The 15,744-nt window shown below is 40.7% G+C and overlaps 1 protein-coding gene across 2 annotated transcripts in view; it reads left to right on the forward strand.

The window, feature by feature from the left end:
• Nucleotides 1-6,173: 6,173 nt before the first annotated feature.
• Nucleotides 6,174-15,744, forward strand: part of MAK (male germ cell associated kinase) — a 30,269-nt gene continuing 20,698 nt past the window's right edge. For both annotated transcript variants that reach the window (XM_018077717.2, XM_018077721.2), the window contains exons 1-4: nt 6,174-6,220; nt 11,847-12,184; nt 13,870-13,924; nt 14,841-14,962. In XM_018077717.2, coding sequence (XP_017933206.1) covers nt 12,084-12,184; nt 13,870-13,924; nt 14,841-14,962 — 278 coding nt within the window. In that variant the 5' untranslated portion in view covers nt 6,174-6,220; nt 11,847-12,083. The remainder of the gene's footprint in view (nt 6,221-11,846; nt 12,185-13,869; nt 13,925-14,840; nt 14,963-15,744) is intronic.

The raw sequence follows: 15,744 nt of genomic DNA on the forward strand, positions 1-15,744 counted from the left end.
CACTTGGCTTTTGTTAAACTGTTATGGCAATTCTTCTACCAGGTGTTTTAAATTGCTGATTAGAACAGATTCAGCTAAACAACATCAGTTTGATAATTAGCTCATATACTAACCTTAAAAAATAATAACGATAACAAAAAAAAATGTTGGTGGTGAGGGAGTTTCCTACCCAGAAAGATTGATGGAGAGTTCTAGAGTTTAGGAATATATAACACACTTACAGAACTGAGATTTCTCATCTGTATGCCATATTATATTGAGGCAATTGACATGTAGAATAAAAATCAATTCTTACAGTCTTATAAGTTTAAAGAGAAAAAAGCATAAGAGCAGAATAATGCCAAAGAAAATAACTAAAAAATCTGGAAGGATTCACAGCGGATGTGAAAATTGAGGAAAATTTCAAAGATGTAAATTGCTACATTTTGTATTGATTTTAGAGGAGTTAGTCAACCACAATTCAAGCAAAAGTTATTAAAACATTGTGTGTTATTAAAACATCCAGACAACCTGTAGGGATTGTGTGCTGTTTATATTACTGGCATAAAATTTGTCATTGTAGTTGCATGCTTAAATCATTATGCTATGCAATTAAACACAGCCTTTCAAGCGTAACTTTGTACACCAGTAAAGAAAATGCAGCTGTTTGTGTTACAATGCTACTTTTAGGGTGTGGATTTATTTCTAATAAACATGACAGCTGTTCACACACAGTGAAAAGCTCTCTGAGCAACTACCTTGCTGCATCATCTGTAGCACTAGAACAAATAAAACCACTCTAAGGGTTATTGCAGTCTTTCTCACTTTGCTCCCTTTCACGTGCAAGTGTCTGGGACGCGATATCTGTATGTTACCTTTTTCAGATAGATCAGATGGATAAATGTAGTGCTGCAGACAGTTTTCTCTTCAAAATACGCAAATGTAAAGGCAATGTGAGCTTCTGTAACAATAAAAAAGCTGAAATTGAAAGCCTCCTTGTAGGTTTACATAGCTGCAGGATTGACTTTAAAAGCATGTTACTCAGGCAAAGCAGCATTCTGAAGCAAGAAGCACTCCCTTTGGTCCCTGAGTAAGCATCTTCTCTTCCATTAATCGTCCCTTTCCAGGGGACCTTTCAGGTTTCTGGTCCTGCCTTGAGCATGTGAGAGGAGCCCCTTGCCAGCCCGCATCCTGTACTGCGGCAGACGTCTTCATCTAACAAATTCCTGTTGGTATGGTGAAGTCACAGAGGGAGCGGGGAGAAAGGTGTTTTCAAATCTCAGCCTCCTCTGGCTCCAGCTTCATATAAGTTACAAGGGCCCTACTGAGGTAAAGTACCATCTGTCCCCATACGCTGAGGCTGCCCTTTGTACCAAAACAGCAGCCTCTTAATGACAAAGTTTAAAGGCACAAGTGCTGAATGGGTGCCTCCTAGAGACAAGAAACTGCATGATAATAACCGTGTACCCACCAAATACAGGCATGTGTCACACGTCTGACAGATGCAAATACGTGTGGGCATCTTTTCATGGTCCCATCTCCTCCTGGTGGGAGGACAGAGCCTGGCACACTGTCCTGGTCTCCATCCAGTCATGTTAAAGACCTCTGGTGTGAGTCTGAGCAATTTGCTTAGCCCTTGCTCCTCTTCTGAAAGCAAGTTAACTCTGGGCTTTTTAAACATGCTACATGCTACAAACAACACATGAAGGAAATTGGGTGTTTTGGGCTTATTGTACTTGAAGCAGTTCATCTCCTTGTTTTGGGGTACAAACTATCATCTTTAAAGACAGAGACAAGCTTTCCTCTGAGTTTCAGGGGTGGAAACCACCAATGTAACATTGCAGAATATGATTTGAGACTTTTTTCTTCCTGGGGATTTTCTGGGGTTTGTTCTGGATTTCTAGGTTTTTTTCTTCACGCCTTTTTTGGGGAAGCTATCTAATACAACTGAGACAGCTTTCACAAAAGTAGATCATGTTTCCTGAGAGACATTCAGCAGGATGCCCAATGCAGCTCTAGGGATGCTTTTAGGAAAGTTCATGTCATTCCCACCCTTATCAGTAAAAGTCACATGCAGATAAAAAGGGGAGAACTGAGACATTTAGTGTTGGATTAGTTCCTCCCAACACACAGAGTGAAAAGTTAGTCCAGGCCTGTTAAAATCCCTCTGCCTTAGAAATAATGAAACTGGTGTACGGTGGTTATCAATGGCTGGATTACTGCCTTCAGTGTTCTAGTTGTATAAACTGAGTATCTTCCTGTTGCTCACAAGCAAAGGGAGAGTGAACCAGGCAGTGTTTACGTAGTGCTATAGCTGAGATTGTGCAAAATGGAGAGTGCATTTCAACACGGCACCTTCATAGACTCACAAGAGTCCACATGCAACACAAAGATCAGCGGGGTGATACAGGTGCGAGTAAGTATCACAGAGAAACATCACTCATTTGGCTCAAACTCATTCAAACAAGCAGAAAAATAAAGTTTACACAATCCCTATCAGCTTCAACATGCGTGCTGGCACTTGTGATGGTGTCTGGGAAAAGCCAGTTTCAGCTATTTTGGCTGGCATTTGAGCCAAGCATCAACACTTTTAAGGACCACAACCAAAGAAGGTTCTTTCAACAGAAAATTAGCAGTGAGTCTGCTTCTCTTGTTTTGTAAAACAAGCAGGGAAGCAGGTGCATGAGGATGTTCTCAGAGGTCCTTTAGCAGGGCTCACAAATATCGCTGTGGTTCCTGGGTCTCTTTGTTCCAGCCTGTTGTCTTTCCTTCAGTTTCCTGGTTCATAGCAAGAGCACAGAACAGCACCTCTCTCCTGTCTTCATGACAAAATGAAGTGTTAAGTGACTGGCTTGCAGTGCTTGTCCTGCAACTCCACACCATGTGTCAGTCTAGGTTAAACACTGGCAAGTTCTGTCTACAGCTGTTCTCTCTTCCTGTGTGTGAAATGTTGGGAAGCATTACAAAAAGTACTAACAACTGAGAGACACAAGGTCTCGGTAACAGAATTTAAACTTAAGTGTTTCACTTGTGCAAAACTAATTCAGAAATTATTTAAACATCAGACTCCTTGCTTGTGTGAGGTCTCTTATATAAGTGGCTGTAAGACTAGAAATGCTGAACAAGCAACAAAAAGCATTGTCATTTTCGTCAGTGACTTGGACAGTGGGATCAAGTGCATCCTCAGCAAGTTTGCCAACAACACCGAGCTGTGCAGTGAAGTCGACACGCTGGAGGGAAGGGATGCCATCCAGAGGGACCTGGACAGGCTTGAGAGGTGGGCCAGTGTGAGCCTCATGAAGTTCAACAAGGCCAAGTCAGCTGGTTAAAACATGGTGCCAATAACACCAAGCTTGTGGGTTCGATCCCTGTACAGGACATTCATTTAAGAGCTGGACTTGATGATCCTTGTGGGTCCCTTCCAACTCAGAATATTCTGTGATTCTGTGAAGTGCAAGGTCCTGCACCTGGTTTGGGGCAATCCCAAGGACAAACACAGGCTGGGGAAAAACAGATGGAGGGCAGCCCTGAGGAGAAAGACTGAGGGGTGTAGGTTGGTGAGAAGCTCAGCATGACCCATCAATGTGAGCTTGCAGCCCAGAAAGCCAATTGTATCCTGGGCTGCACCAAAAGCAGCATGGCCAGCAGGTCAAGAGAGGTGATTCTGCCCCTCTACTGTGCTCTTGTAGACCCTATCTGCAGTGCTGCGTTCAGCTCTGGGGACAAAAGAAAGCCATGGATCTGTTGGAGCAAGTCCACAGCGGGGCCGCAGAGATATCAGAGAGCTGGAGCATCTCTCTTAAGAAGACAGGCTGAGAGAGTTGGACAGCCGGGAGAAGAAAAGGCTCTGGAGGGACCTTATAGCACCTTGCAGTACCTAAAGGGGGCCTGCAAGAGAGCTGGAGAGGGACTTTCTGTAAGGGCATGTAGTGAGAGGACAAGGGGAGAATGGCTTTGAGATGAAAGAGGATGGGTTTAGATTAAATATTAGGAAGAAATTCTTCACTGTGAGCATGGTGAGGCACTGAAACAGGTTGCCCAGAGAAGCTGTGGATGCCCCATCCCTGGAAGTGTTCAAAGCCAGGTTGGATGGGGCTCTGAGCAGCTTGGTCTTGTGAAAGGTACCCCCGCCCAGGACAACAAGGTTGGAACTAGATGATCTTTAAGATCCCTTCCAACCCAATTCATTCCACGATTCTATGAAACTGGGTGGCAACACCAGAGGAGGAAGAACAATAGTCATGGAACATTGCTAAACTGTAGAGTGAGGAAAGGACACAAGGGTAGGGAGGGGACACTGCTGTTGTATCATTTCCACTGGCAGTGGAGAGGTATTTCCACACATGTAATGTATACATGTAATAGTGTTCAAACACATTTTTACTGGTTACTGCATGGTTAAATGCTTTGCTACGTACAATCATCTCCTGTTGAATCTCTGCCTGAGATAACCTGTGGGTTATGGGACCTTCTTTCTCATGTCCAAGTCTCACCTTTGAACTTCATCTTACCTGGCAGTCACCTCTGATGTTTTATTTCAGTAAAGGAAACAGGCATATTTTGTTTCAGAAAATATAATGTTGTTTTCTTGTACTTTCATTTCAGCAACCTATGTGCAAGTGGTCAAATCCTCTGGATTCCAGAAAACTGATTCCCGTAGCCCCACGTTCCACCCAGTTGACTTGAGGTAGAATCAATTAATCTGTCAACAGTTCTTAAACCATCACAAAGTTACCACACCAGTTAATGAGGGAGAGGGCAAAACAAAAATATAATAAAAACAAAAGTATAATGAAGACAGCTTCCCATTTTTGCTCAGCTTGGTGAAGCAGATAGGAATCTGAATTGCTAAAACAATTTTCTGCCTTTCCCTCTATGGTGCTACTAGTAGTTACTGTGTCAAAATAATTTCCTCCTTTTCTTGCCCCTCGCTCTCAAAAACATTAAAAAATAGGAAGTTCAAGCTAATGTTAAGAATTGAAGCTTAAAACAAGACTTCCCTGCCAAAAGTACTCTTATGTTTTAGAATACATATAGCATTCAAAGTTTCTCCCCTGTATCAGTATTAACAATGTGCATTTTAATAAATTGCTTACTATAAATAATAATAGTAATAATAGAATAAATGCTAGAGGAAAAAAAAAATCCCTCAGGTTTCATTACAGCTGTGAATACCAGAGGTGGGAATTTATGTACAAATGCTAACTACGCAGCAGCTCAGCTGGCAGCTTTATTTCATAGAATCACAAAATGGTTTGGGTTGGAAAGGGATCTTTAAGATCATCTTAAAGATGATCAACCCCCATGCCATGGACAGGGACACCGTCCACTAGATCAGGTTGCTCAAGAACCCCACCCAACCTGGCCTTGAACACCTCCAGGGATGGGGCATCCACAGCTTCCCTGGGTCACCTATTTCATTGTCTTACAACCCTCATAGTAAAGATTTTTTTCCCAATATCTAATCTAAACCTACTTTCAGTTTGAACCCATTCCTCCTTGTCCTGCCACTACATGCTCTTGTACATAGTCTCTCTCCATCTTTCTTGCAGGCTCCCTTCAGGTCACCCCAAAGCCTTCTCTCTTCCAGGTTGAACAATCCCAGTTCTTTTAGGCTTTCCTCATAGGAGACGTGCTCCATCCCTCTAATCATCTTGGTGGCCCTCCTCTGGACTTGGTCCAACAGGTCGATGTCCTTCCTGTGCTGGAGACGCCAGAGTTGGATGCAGTACTCTAGGTGGGGTCTCACCAGAGCACCAATTATATATTTAATACATAATTACCATTACCATTACCAGTAATGATAGTAAAGACAGCCTGAAAACGACCCCGCGTACCGCGGTGCCGCCTCCAGGGAGCCCGTGACGTGGCTCTCGTCGCCATGCGCACACCGCGTCGTGCACCACTCGCTTTCCCGCAGCGTCGCGGCCCGTCCCCGCTTTTCCCATGGCAGGGGTTGCACGCCGCGCCTCCCACGGCATTCCGGCTGGATGACTGCACCGGCGGGCCTCGCCTGCCGCGCCCGTGACGGCGCGCGGCGAGAGCGGGGCGTTGCCGGCGGCTTGGGTCACCACCGGTATCCCGCCGCGTCGCCCGCGGCGACGGGGCAGAGCGGCCCGGCCGGGAGAGGCGGCGGGCGGAGCGGGGGGCTCGCCGGGGACCGCCGGTGGGCACCGCCGCGCAGCGCCGGCCGGTGAGTGGGCGGCTGCGCGTCGGGGGGCGACGGGAAGGGTGGAGAGAGGTGGGTCTCCTCGTCACCCGGGGTCCTTCCCAGGATGAAGGAGGTGCTGGTTTAGGATGGAGCGGGAACAGCCCCGGGGGCTGGTATCTATCCCTGGACAGGACGGCTGCTCCCTGCCCCCGGGCTGGTTTGGGGTGGGCCGGCTCGCTGGTGGGCTTCACTCGCGTGTATAGGGAGCTGTCCTGCTGTGGTGCTGGGGTTGGGAGAGACGGCGCTGCTTTGGGCGTGGAGCCTGCAGAGAGAGGGATCCTGCCTGCTTTGACTTCAGTAGATCAGGTCCGGGCCTTGATGGACTGAAATGCCCGGGGTTAACGAAAGAAGGTGAATTTTCATTTTTGGGAGAACCGGGGTGAAGCTTGCAGGCCGGGTGGTGCTGAGTTGCATAGCCTGCGTGAGTGCTGAGCTCCCCTTTCTGCTGTGAGTGTGTGCTAAGGAAGGTGCTCTCTTGAGAAGTGACTGAACGTCATCAGGTGAAACTAAAGTGGAAAGAAGCGTTTGTTTCCATTCTCAGGACTGAGAGGGGGATCTCATTAATGCATAGAAATATATCAAAGGCAGGTGCCGAGAGGATGGTGACAGACTTTTTGGTGGTGCTCAGTGACAGGATGAGGAGCAGTGGCCATAAGCTAAAGCACAGAAAGTTTCACCTCAACAAGAGGAAGAACTTCTTTATGTTGAGGGTGGCAGAGGACTGGAACAGGCTGCCAGTGGAAGTCGTGGAGGCTCCCTCTCTGGAGATATTCCAAACCCACCTGGATGTACTCCTGTGTAATGGTGGTTGGACTAGATGATCTTCAGAGGTCCCTTCCAACCTTAACAATTGTGTGAATCTGTGATTTATTGAAACTTACAGTGGTGTGGAGATGCTGAAAGATGAATAGTTCATGTTCCTTCTGGACACTGTGCAAGGCTGGAGACTTCAAGGTCCAGCAGCACTGAAACCATTGCTGTCCTGAAACTTGCTGTACTACTCACTGCATCGCAGGAAGAGGTTTCATGAGGGTGGGAAAAGGTAGCCTTGCTGTCATGGATGAAACATCCTGAGAAAGTTGTTGTGAATCATTTTGGTTTGAAACCAAAGCTGGTTTGGAAGAAAACAAGGGAAAATACTCAGAGCAAACTCGAATTCTTCCTTTTTTATGTGCCCCATCATTGTTTCAAACAAATGAAACAATATACTAGACTTTTGAAGAGACTTTAAAAAAAATTTATTTAAGACAGTCTATTTAAAAGTACAAATATTTACTGTCAATGCTATTGACTTCTTTCTTGCAGCTGGGAGTCAGGCTTTTAAATAACTGCTGGTCTTTGATTAGAGTAATGGATTTGCGGTAATCTCCAGAACTGGATCCACCTGTCATGGGATCTGATTACTGTCAGCTTTAGTAATACACAGTCACTACCAAGAAGGCTCTTGTAGCACCAAATTGTTTGTTGTTTAATGGTTGAGTTTGGGTTGGTTTGTTTTTTTTTTTTACTTTTAAAATTTGTATCAGCATACATTCTGTACTGTGCAGTACTGCCAGTTTTGATCATTGAGAATAGTACCATCCTCTGCGAGCACTTTTGGCGATTTCAGGATTACTGTAAACAGGTTGGTGAGATTGAGTAGTGGGTGTTCTGCTTATCTGTGTGGGAGGTCTTTGTTGGGTCATATATCCTAGTTTCTGTTTATTTGAGAGTAGCCTGTTTAGCATGCAACTATGAAATGGTTGGTAACGTGTAGTGCTTGTACAGAAGAAATGCAGGTGAATTGCTGTTATTCATTGCATTTTGAAATGTAATTCAGGCAACTAAAACAATTTCAAATTGTTGCTAGTGCTTAAAGCACCATTAATATAGTAAAAGTGAAATTCTGCTTAAATTACTTAGTATTTGTTCAGATCCTCTAAATTTACATAAATTGTAGATTCTGTCAAGCTATTGTATTTTGTCCTCTATTTGTCCCTTGCTTTAATCTTTCCTTAATCCTATGTGAAGAGATTATGCACAGTGTGTCATTAAGAGTATAAAACAAGCTGTTGTTTAGAGTAGGATTTCTCTTTCCAGTTTGGTAGCTGACTATTTTGATAATTTTACATTTTAGAGCTTCATATTGCTGGGGAAATAATAGTATATAAGCATTAGAATGGGAAAGGCCACTTCAGAGGCTTGTGCTAACCAGAAAAGCTAGATTGAGCCCTTGCTTTCCCTCAGGTTGGTAAGAAAGAGAAAACTGAACTGCACATTTGAAAAAGACAATATAGAGAGACCACTGAGAAAAAAAATTCTCACCTGAGCTGGGTACATGTGGTTTAAAGTGCACAGTATGCAGAAGTCTGTAGTGAAATGTGAATCTCTAGAGCATTTAGATTCTAACTCATTGTACTCTGTAACTCCAGTAAAAGTGAAAGAAGCCTCTGACCCTGATGTCAGATCAGGCTGAAAAATGCAAGTGCTTGGCAGCCTCGTTTGTTCTCGTTTGTTTGCAGTGGCAGTAAGTTTTGCAGGAATCAGTGCTGCCTTTTTTTGGTCAGCAAACCTCTGTCACCCTCCAGCATTTCCTACAGACTATGGTGTGCCATAACACTGCTCTAAATTTGACCGCTTGGCGTCCAAAGAACCCTATCAGGTTTTTTTAGATACATGTGTATGATGAATGTATTCTCTTAAAAGCTGGAAAAGGGCTTATAGTCGAGTGTGATAGCTGCAGTCCATTTTTTCCCACTGCATTTGGCTAGTTTTCATTTGATGATGTCTCACTGTAAGAGTTCCATTGTTTGCCCTTCTTTTGTAAACTGTAAGTGCCAAGACAACTCTTTAATGAGAGTCAATAGTGGAATGGCCTAGTGTGCATCATTGTGGTGGTAGGTGTGCAGTACATAGACATTGTTACCAGGGTACATAGTTTTCACACCTTGTTTTGTGCATATACATAGAGTAGATTTGACACTTCCATTTGATTATCGAAGGAATGTGTTGACTTTTCTATACTTTACTTGATTAAGTGCTTTTGTGCCCTAAAAATTACAATAAAGAGAAGAAAAGGAATAAGGAAATAAAATATATTACAGAACGGACTAAATGCACAATCACACACCCAATACAGAACTTCTGGAGGGGAAATTACACAGAACTTCTGGAGGGAAGAACTACTTTATATGATGTTGTTTCAAGGGCACATGCCAAAATATTAGAATTGGACAAAAGGAATAATTGTAAGAGCATGTGATTAATATATACTCCAAAGAAAATTACTTGGAAAGCTGGTAGGGTTTAGGCACCAAAATTAGAGGACTTAAAGGTTAAAACTTGAGATTTGTGTCTAGATTTGGGTCTGTTTATTGCATATACAGAGGTTTTCATCTTGGTTTTTTTGGTTTGCTTTGTTAGAGAGCAAAAGATTGAAAATGAAATGTGTGCAAATTCTCCAGATTTTTAATGTAACTTCAGGAGTTCAAGCTAGGGCCATCTTTGGCAGATATTGCTAAATCCCCTCCAAAAAACATGCCTTAAGCAATGTACAATGATATTTGTTGAAATGGAGAAACACAGGCACCCAAAATTTGTTACATTTAAGTTTACTTCACCTTATATGCCTATGTATACCTATAAACAAAATGAATACACAGTTTATCATTGATGATGCTTTACATGTGATGCTGTGTTTTAAAATGGGTATAAGAATACCTTCAGAATGTTTTTATGTTGATCTGGTTTTTTAATATATACATAAAACCAAAATTTGACAACTTGCAAGATGGACGTGCAGAATGTATCTTAACTTGGAGTAAACACTTGATCATCTGCTTATTACTGGAGTAAAAAAATAGTCTCGTTGAAGAAATGGTAATATTGAAAATATTAAAGACTTCAGTGTGTGCAGGCATTTTGGGGAACGAGATATAAAGCTGAACTCTAAGAAAAAAGCAATAGGCTTAAATATATGAAAGTCCAATTTAAAATCTAGTTACAATTTGAGATGTCTATGACTGTTACTTTTTGTTAAATCTGCTTTTTAGCTTTGTTTCAGAATATGCTATTAACCAGAAATCATATTTTACTATAGCGATGGCTTTGGAGGGGATGTGTAAAAACATCTTTGTATTTTTCAATGCCAAAGTGGTGGTTGTCTGGTGCAAAGATTATAGACTGAGACGTCCACTAAGTCACTTGGTACTGGCATCTTGACAGCTGATGTGAGATTCCTTCCTGGCAACAGAAGCAATAAGAGTAACACTGTGTGTTACAACTGCTCTGAGGAAGCAGCATTTCAACTAACAATAGCTTAGAAACATTGGTCTACTGTTTAGGCAGATGTTTACACAGCAGGCTAGTCGACTTGAGAATGCATTGTTCACAGTCCCGAGAGGCCAATTTTAATGTTAAATTTTGCCAGGCCTGTAAATCTCAAGCCTGAGGCTTGTTATCAGCTGAATTTGAGTTCCTTAATCTGTTTGGACAGGACAACCTGTAGCTAATTCTGGCATAAGGCTAAGGAGTACAGAGTTGCATGCTGAATTCTGCATGTCCTATAAAGGTAGTCTGACTGTGTGTTTCATTGACTTGAGCTATATTTTGTGTTTTCAGACAGCAGAGGCAAAAGGTAGAGACAATGCTATTACTCAGCATTCAGTGGTTTGTTTGTGTGTTGGCATTTGGGTTATGGTGAGTAAATGGTACAGTGATAGGTTGTTAGTTTTTCCTAGACTTGCATAAATAAGTGGATGACTACAGTGAGTTTGCCTGAGTGCTTTAACGTCAATTTTTAGGATTGTGTCCAAAGCGCAGCCAGTGCTTGGCTGGAATTTAGGATTTGTGCATAGGACCTATGGCAGCTGGCCTTCATCTGACACACTGGTGATGGTATTGTGTACAATGAAACCTGGGGTTCAGATTCAAGTTTGGATCAGGATTCAAATTAAGATTTACATATATTCAAAGATGATCATTCAGCATTGCTCAGTGTGAATTCTTTTCCAAATGATAACTCAGATTTAGTCTTTTACACCAATGCACGTGAACTCTATGCTTCTCTCTGCAGGCCTTGTAAAACTGAAGAATAAACTTAACTCTTCAGCAATTACCATGTCTAAGAATTATGGGAACTTCAGAGCAAGATATCCAAGTACATTTATAACAATTCAGTTTACCTTAGTGAAGAATGAAGTGGTTATCTTGCTGCTTCACCTCCCTCACTAACTTTTTAAGCATAGAAATCCTGCTTTCACTACCAATCCAAAATAATGTTGAGACCCTGGGTTTACCATGGCACCCTGTGCAAAATTTGGGTTTCTATGTTATCCAAAACTTAAACTGTGCCTTGTTACAGATCAGGAAGCTGCTACTGTCTGCAAATTCAGAGTAAGGAGTTCCATCAGAATACACCAGCCTTAAACACACTTCTCTTGTTCTATGGAATAATGACAGTAATCTTAGCTCTTCAGTCTCCGCTTACTCTAACCCTAATCATACAGTAGGTACTTTCTGTGATTTGAAGGATTTAAAGGAACTCGTGACAATCAAGTATTCTATTTAAAGAACACATACAGTTCTGGAGGGGTAGTTTGATATAAATAGTAGTGTCTCTTTTCTAAAATCTTGGAAAATTATGTAGTTCCCTTTTTTTTTTTTATTTTATTTTAAGGATCTATGTGAGAATGACCATGTTCTTGTGTCTCTTATACTTCATATCTGGATCTCAAAGTAGCTGTAGTTTGGGGGAGACCAGTGAATATCCTGCTCCGTTATGAGAAGCATTCACCAACATAAAGCAATCTGGAAGAAGATTTCTCTTAAGAAAATCAAAGAGCATAGAATCCTTTAATAAAGCAGAAGACATTGAGAATTTCATAAGCTTTTGGCTGTCCGAGTCTTAAAAGAAATGAACCGTTACACAATTATGAAACAACTAGGTGATGGCACCTATGGCAGTGTGTTGATGGGGAAGAGCAACGAGTCAGGAGAACTTGTGGCTATCAAAAGGTATGTAGCGTCTCAATTCAGTAAAGGTACTTGCAGAATTTTAAAGATTTTCACTTCTAACTTTATTGTTGTCTTTCATTTGTGTAGGATAGAAAAAATGTCCCTTTTTAAAAGGAACTTAACAAAATTATTTTTTTTAATTAAGGTGTTTAATAAGATGCTTGTGAGTCAGACTTCAGCTAATATCAGTTTAAGTTACTGATTTAACTTGGCTTATAAGATTGCATGCTGTTTTGTTCAGTTTGAATATGCTTTCTTCTAAGAATGTTGTTAGGCTAACACCAAAGGAGAAGCAAAACTGAATGTGCAGTTGATTAATTAGGGAGTTTATTTATATGACTTGTAAGAATACCAGTCTTAATGGGTAGATTTTTAAAGACCTTCCAACCCCCTAATCTTTGTAAATAGTGCATTAAGTTTCATGTGTTGCTACAGTGATAAATAACAGCAACAATCTGGTCAGGTAAATAAAGGCTGTCTCCTTGGATCTAATGAAGTTGTGTTATGTGTAATCATGAGCTTTGTCATACCTGCCTTAAAAGATGATTCCAAAACAACAATTTATTAGAGGAATGGGGAAGTTCCACATGAAATTCCTAGGGAATTGCAAGCAGAATATAAAGCATGAATTGAAATACCAGAAATTGTATCTTGCTGAGACTCTTTTTCCTTATTCATCGATTTACTGCACTAAGTTAATTGTAATATAATGTACTGACTTTCTCTTTAAGAATTTCTGAGAATTTCAGGTTTCTCCATATCTTGCTAGTACTGTTACTGAAGTTAATATTAATCTAACCTAAAGAAAACAAAATCTCCAGTTGATAATTTTTATTATTTTTTGCAAAAGGAACAACATTTTGTGTGAAGTGTTTTTCATTCTCATGATTTCAGGATGTGGAATTCTTTTGTGTGATTTTTAAGTTTGGGATTTGAGAGGAGACAGTTTTGATTGAAGATACTTTTATTTTGAATGAAAATCTTGGGTTTAAATCTCTTCGCTTTAGGTGCTAGAACTTTACAGAAACACAGCAGTGACATTCACAACCCTGTCCCAAGATCTGAGCAAAACCAAATATCCATATCTGGATGTATGCAAGACATACAAATAAATGGATTACACTGTTATGTACAACAATTAGTTTAGAGGCATATGTATGTATAATGTTGCCTGAAAAAAATGAAACTTTTTTTTTTGTAATTAATACCTTGGAACAGATTTGTAAAATGACTGGTCAAGTTAGATGCTTAATTATAATAGTAAGCAGTCCAGACACCTTGCAGATTTTAAAAGTATAATTTTCTTTTTTTCCTAGAATGTGCAATTTCCATGTTTTTCCATGTTTTACATACAGTGTCATCATTGCTTACCATATTATTAAGAGCACAACTCCAATAATACAAAGGGATTTTGTGTCCCTTATACTTTGGAGTAACATGGTCTCTGGCTGTACTTCTCTAAAAGTATGTTTTGAGTGTTTGATGATTAATCACTGCAAATTTATAGCAATTCTAAGTGTTGAGCTGGTTTTTAATAATATTGCTGATGGGTATACTTGAATTATTTAAATTGAGGTCAAAATACAGGTAATGCTGCACTTAGGAAATAACATGTTTGGGTTTTTTATTCTAAAAGCATTCTGTACTGTTCACTGAAAATATTTTATCTCGGAATTGTATTTCAGAATGAAAAGAAAGTTCTATTCATGGGATGAATGTATGAATTTGAGAGAAGTCAAGGTAAAGTCGTGAACAGACCACGTTTAAAAATAAGTGTCTTGTTAGGCTTGCATGAAGGAAAAGGGCAGCTGCAATGTCCAAGCATAAGGCCAAACTCTTTAAATGGCGACAGATTTCACAAAACCATGGGCTGCTCTTACTTTTAGAGGTCCTGCTGCTTTGTGGAATACCCTACTATTCTCAAGCAGTGGCCATGTCTCACAGCCAAGCCTCTTGTCTCTGAGAGAAGATAAAGAAATTGGTTTTGTATGTGTATATTCCTGTGGTTGACTATCCTGCTCTTTCATTTTATTTGCAGATTTCTAGGTATATCTCCATTCTTTATATCTTGCATTTGGGGCATTTGTAGAAAACACTGGGATATTTGGCTAGCCAAGTGATAGAATAACACTTGAAATCCTGGGCTTAAATTCCGTATTTTGGGCATCTGGGCATTTTCTGTATATACAAAACTCCCTAACAAAGGAGTTTAGATTTAACTTATTGGAGGTTTTGCATAATGAGTATATCCAAAAAGTACATCCATAAGAAAATCCTTGTTCATTAAAGTCTCATGCCAAAAAGGAAAAAAAAAATGAATGCTGGGTTTTTATTCAGTTCAGTGAGCAAGAGCTGTTACAGCTTCAGATCTGTCTTTCATTGTAGGGAATTAGGTTTTTATGCTAATCTTCGCTCCAGCTCTGAGGTAATCCCTACAAATAGGTTTAAACTACTATTAATATAGTTGTTGGTTTTATTTTGAAATTAAACTGCTATTTTGTTGTTCTTTGAAACAGACATTATGAGATAAGTAACAGTATCAGATGAACATGTTTTGTGTATTCTGTACTAGAAACTTAGATGTTAAAAATTTAGTTCTGATAAGGAATCAAGGTCACCGTGGAGTTATCTGAAGCCATATTTTGCTCTGTTACAGTCTCTGAAGAAGCTAAACCATGCCAATGTAATAAAATTGAAAGAAGTCATACGAGAAAATGACCACCTTTACTTTGTATTTGAATATATGAAGGAAAATCTCTATCAGTTAATGAAGGATAGGTATGTCTTTTTTCACAAAACAAGCAATGTGCTATCATGCTTTATTTAATGATTCTCATACTACCTTGAAGACCACATTGGAATTTCTGGGTTTGGCTCTTCTTGCAGCCCTATTGATGTTAATGGGAGTTGCTGCACCTGCTTATCTGAGGGTAGAATTCTGCATTGCTCTGTGTTACAAGATTGCATATTTTAATGCTTTTGGAAATAAGTTTGATCAGTTGTTAATATGATAGTTTGCATGCCTTTGTGTGGACTCATGAGAGAAATTCCAAATACTTTTTGTTTTTCTTTAATAACCTTCACTTTAATGTATGAAGGATTGGATAAGCACTGTTCGTTCTACTTTTGCTCATGGGTTTGGCTTAATGTGGGTATGCTTATGTGCGTGTACACGCATAAAACCAACCTATATATAGGTTAACACTGATGTTGCAATCTTGGACAAACAGTACGTAGCAAGACTTGCAAGGTGGACTTTGGAGTAGGATCTGTCTTTGCAGTAACATCTTTCTTTGCAGAATGCTTTTGCCTGTAATGTGTGTTTCCTTCAGACTTTGTCATGCACTTTTACCTCCTAATGTGCCGAGCTCTTGGGCTGATGTCCTGCGATAGCTGCTAGCGATACTAGCACAGAGTTACTTTGCAGCTGAGCAGCACTGCTCTCAATCAGGGTTCCCTTAAGGGTACCCCTGGGTGACACCCCTACCAACAGTGCTCACTGTGTGATGTCTGCCTTGCTGCATTACTGTGCATTCCATGTTCACCTGGTCAAGCACACT

The sequence above is a fragment of the Manacus vitellinus genome, unplaced genomic scaffold (assembly GCF_001715985.3).
Source record: "Manacus vitellinus isolate BGI_N305 unplaced genomic scaffold, ASM171598v3 scaffold_39_pilon, whole genome shotgun sequence".
In the NCBI taxonomy this organism is placed as follows: Eukaryota; Metazoa; Chordata; class Aves; order Passeriformes; family Pipridae; genus Manacus; species Manacus vitellinus.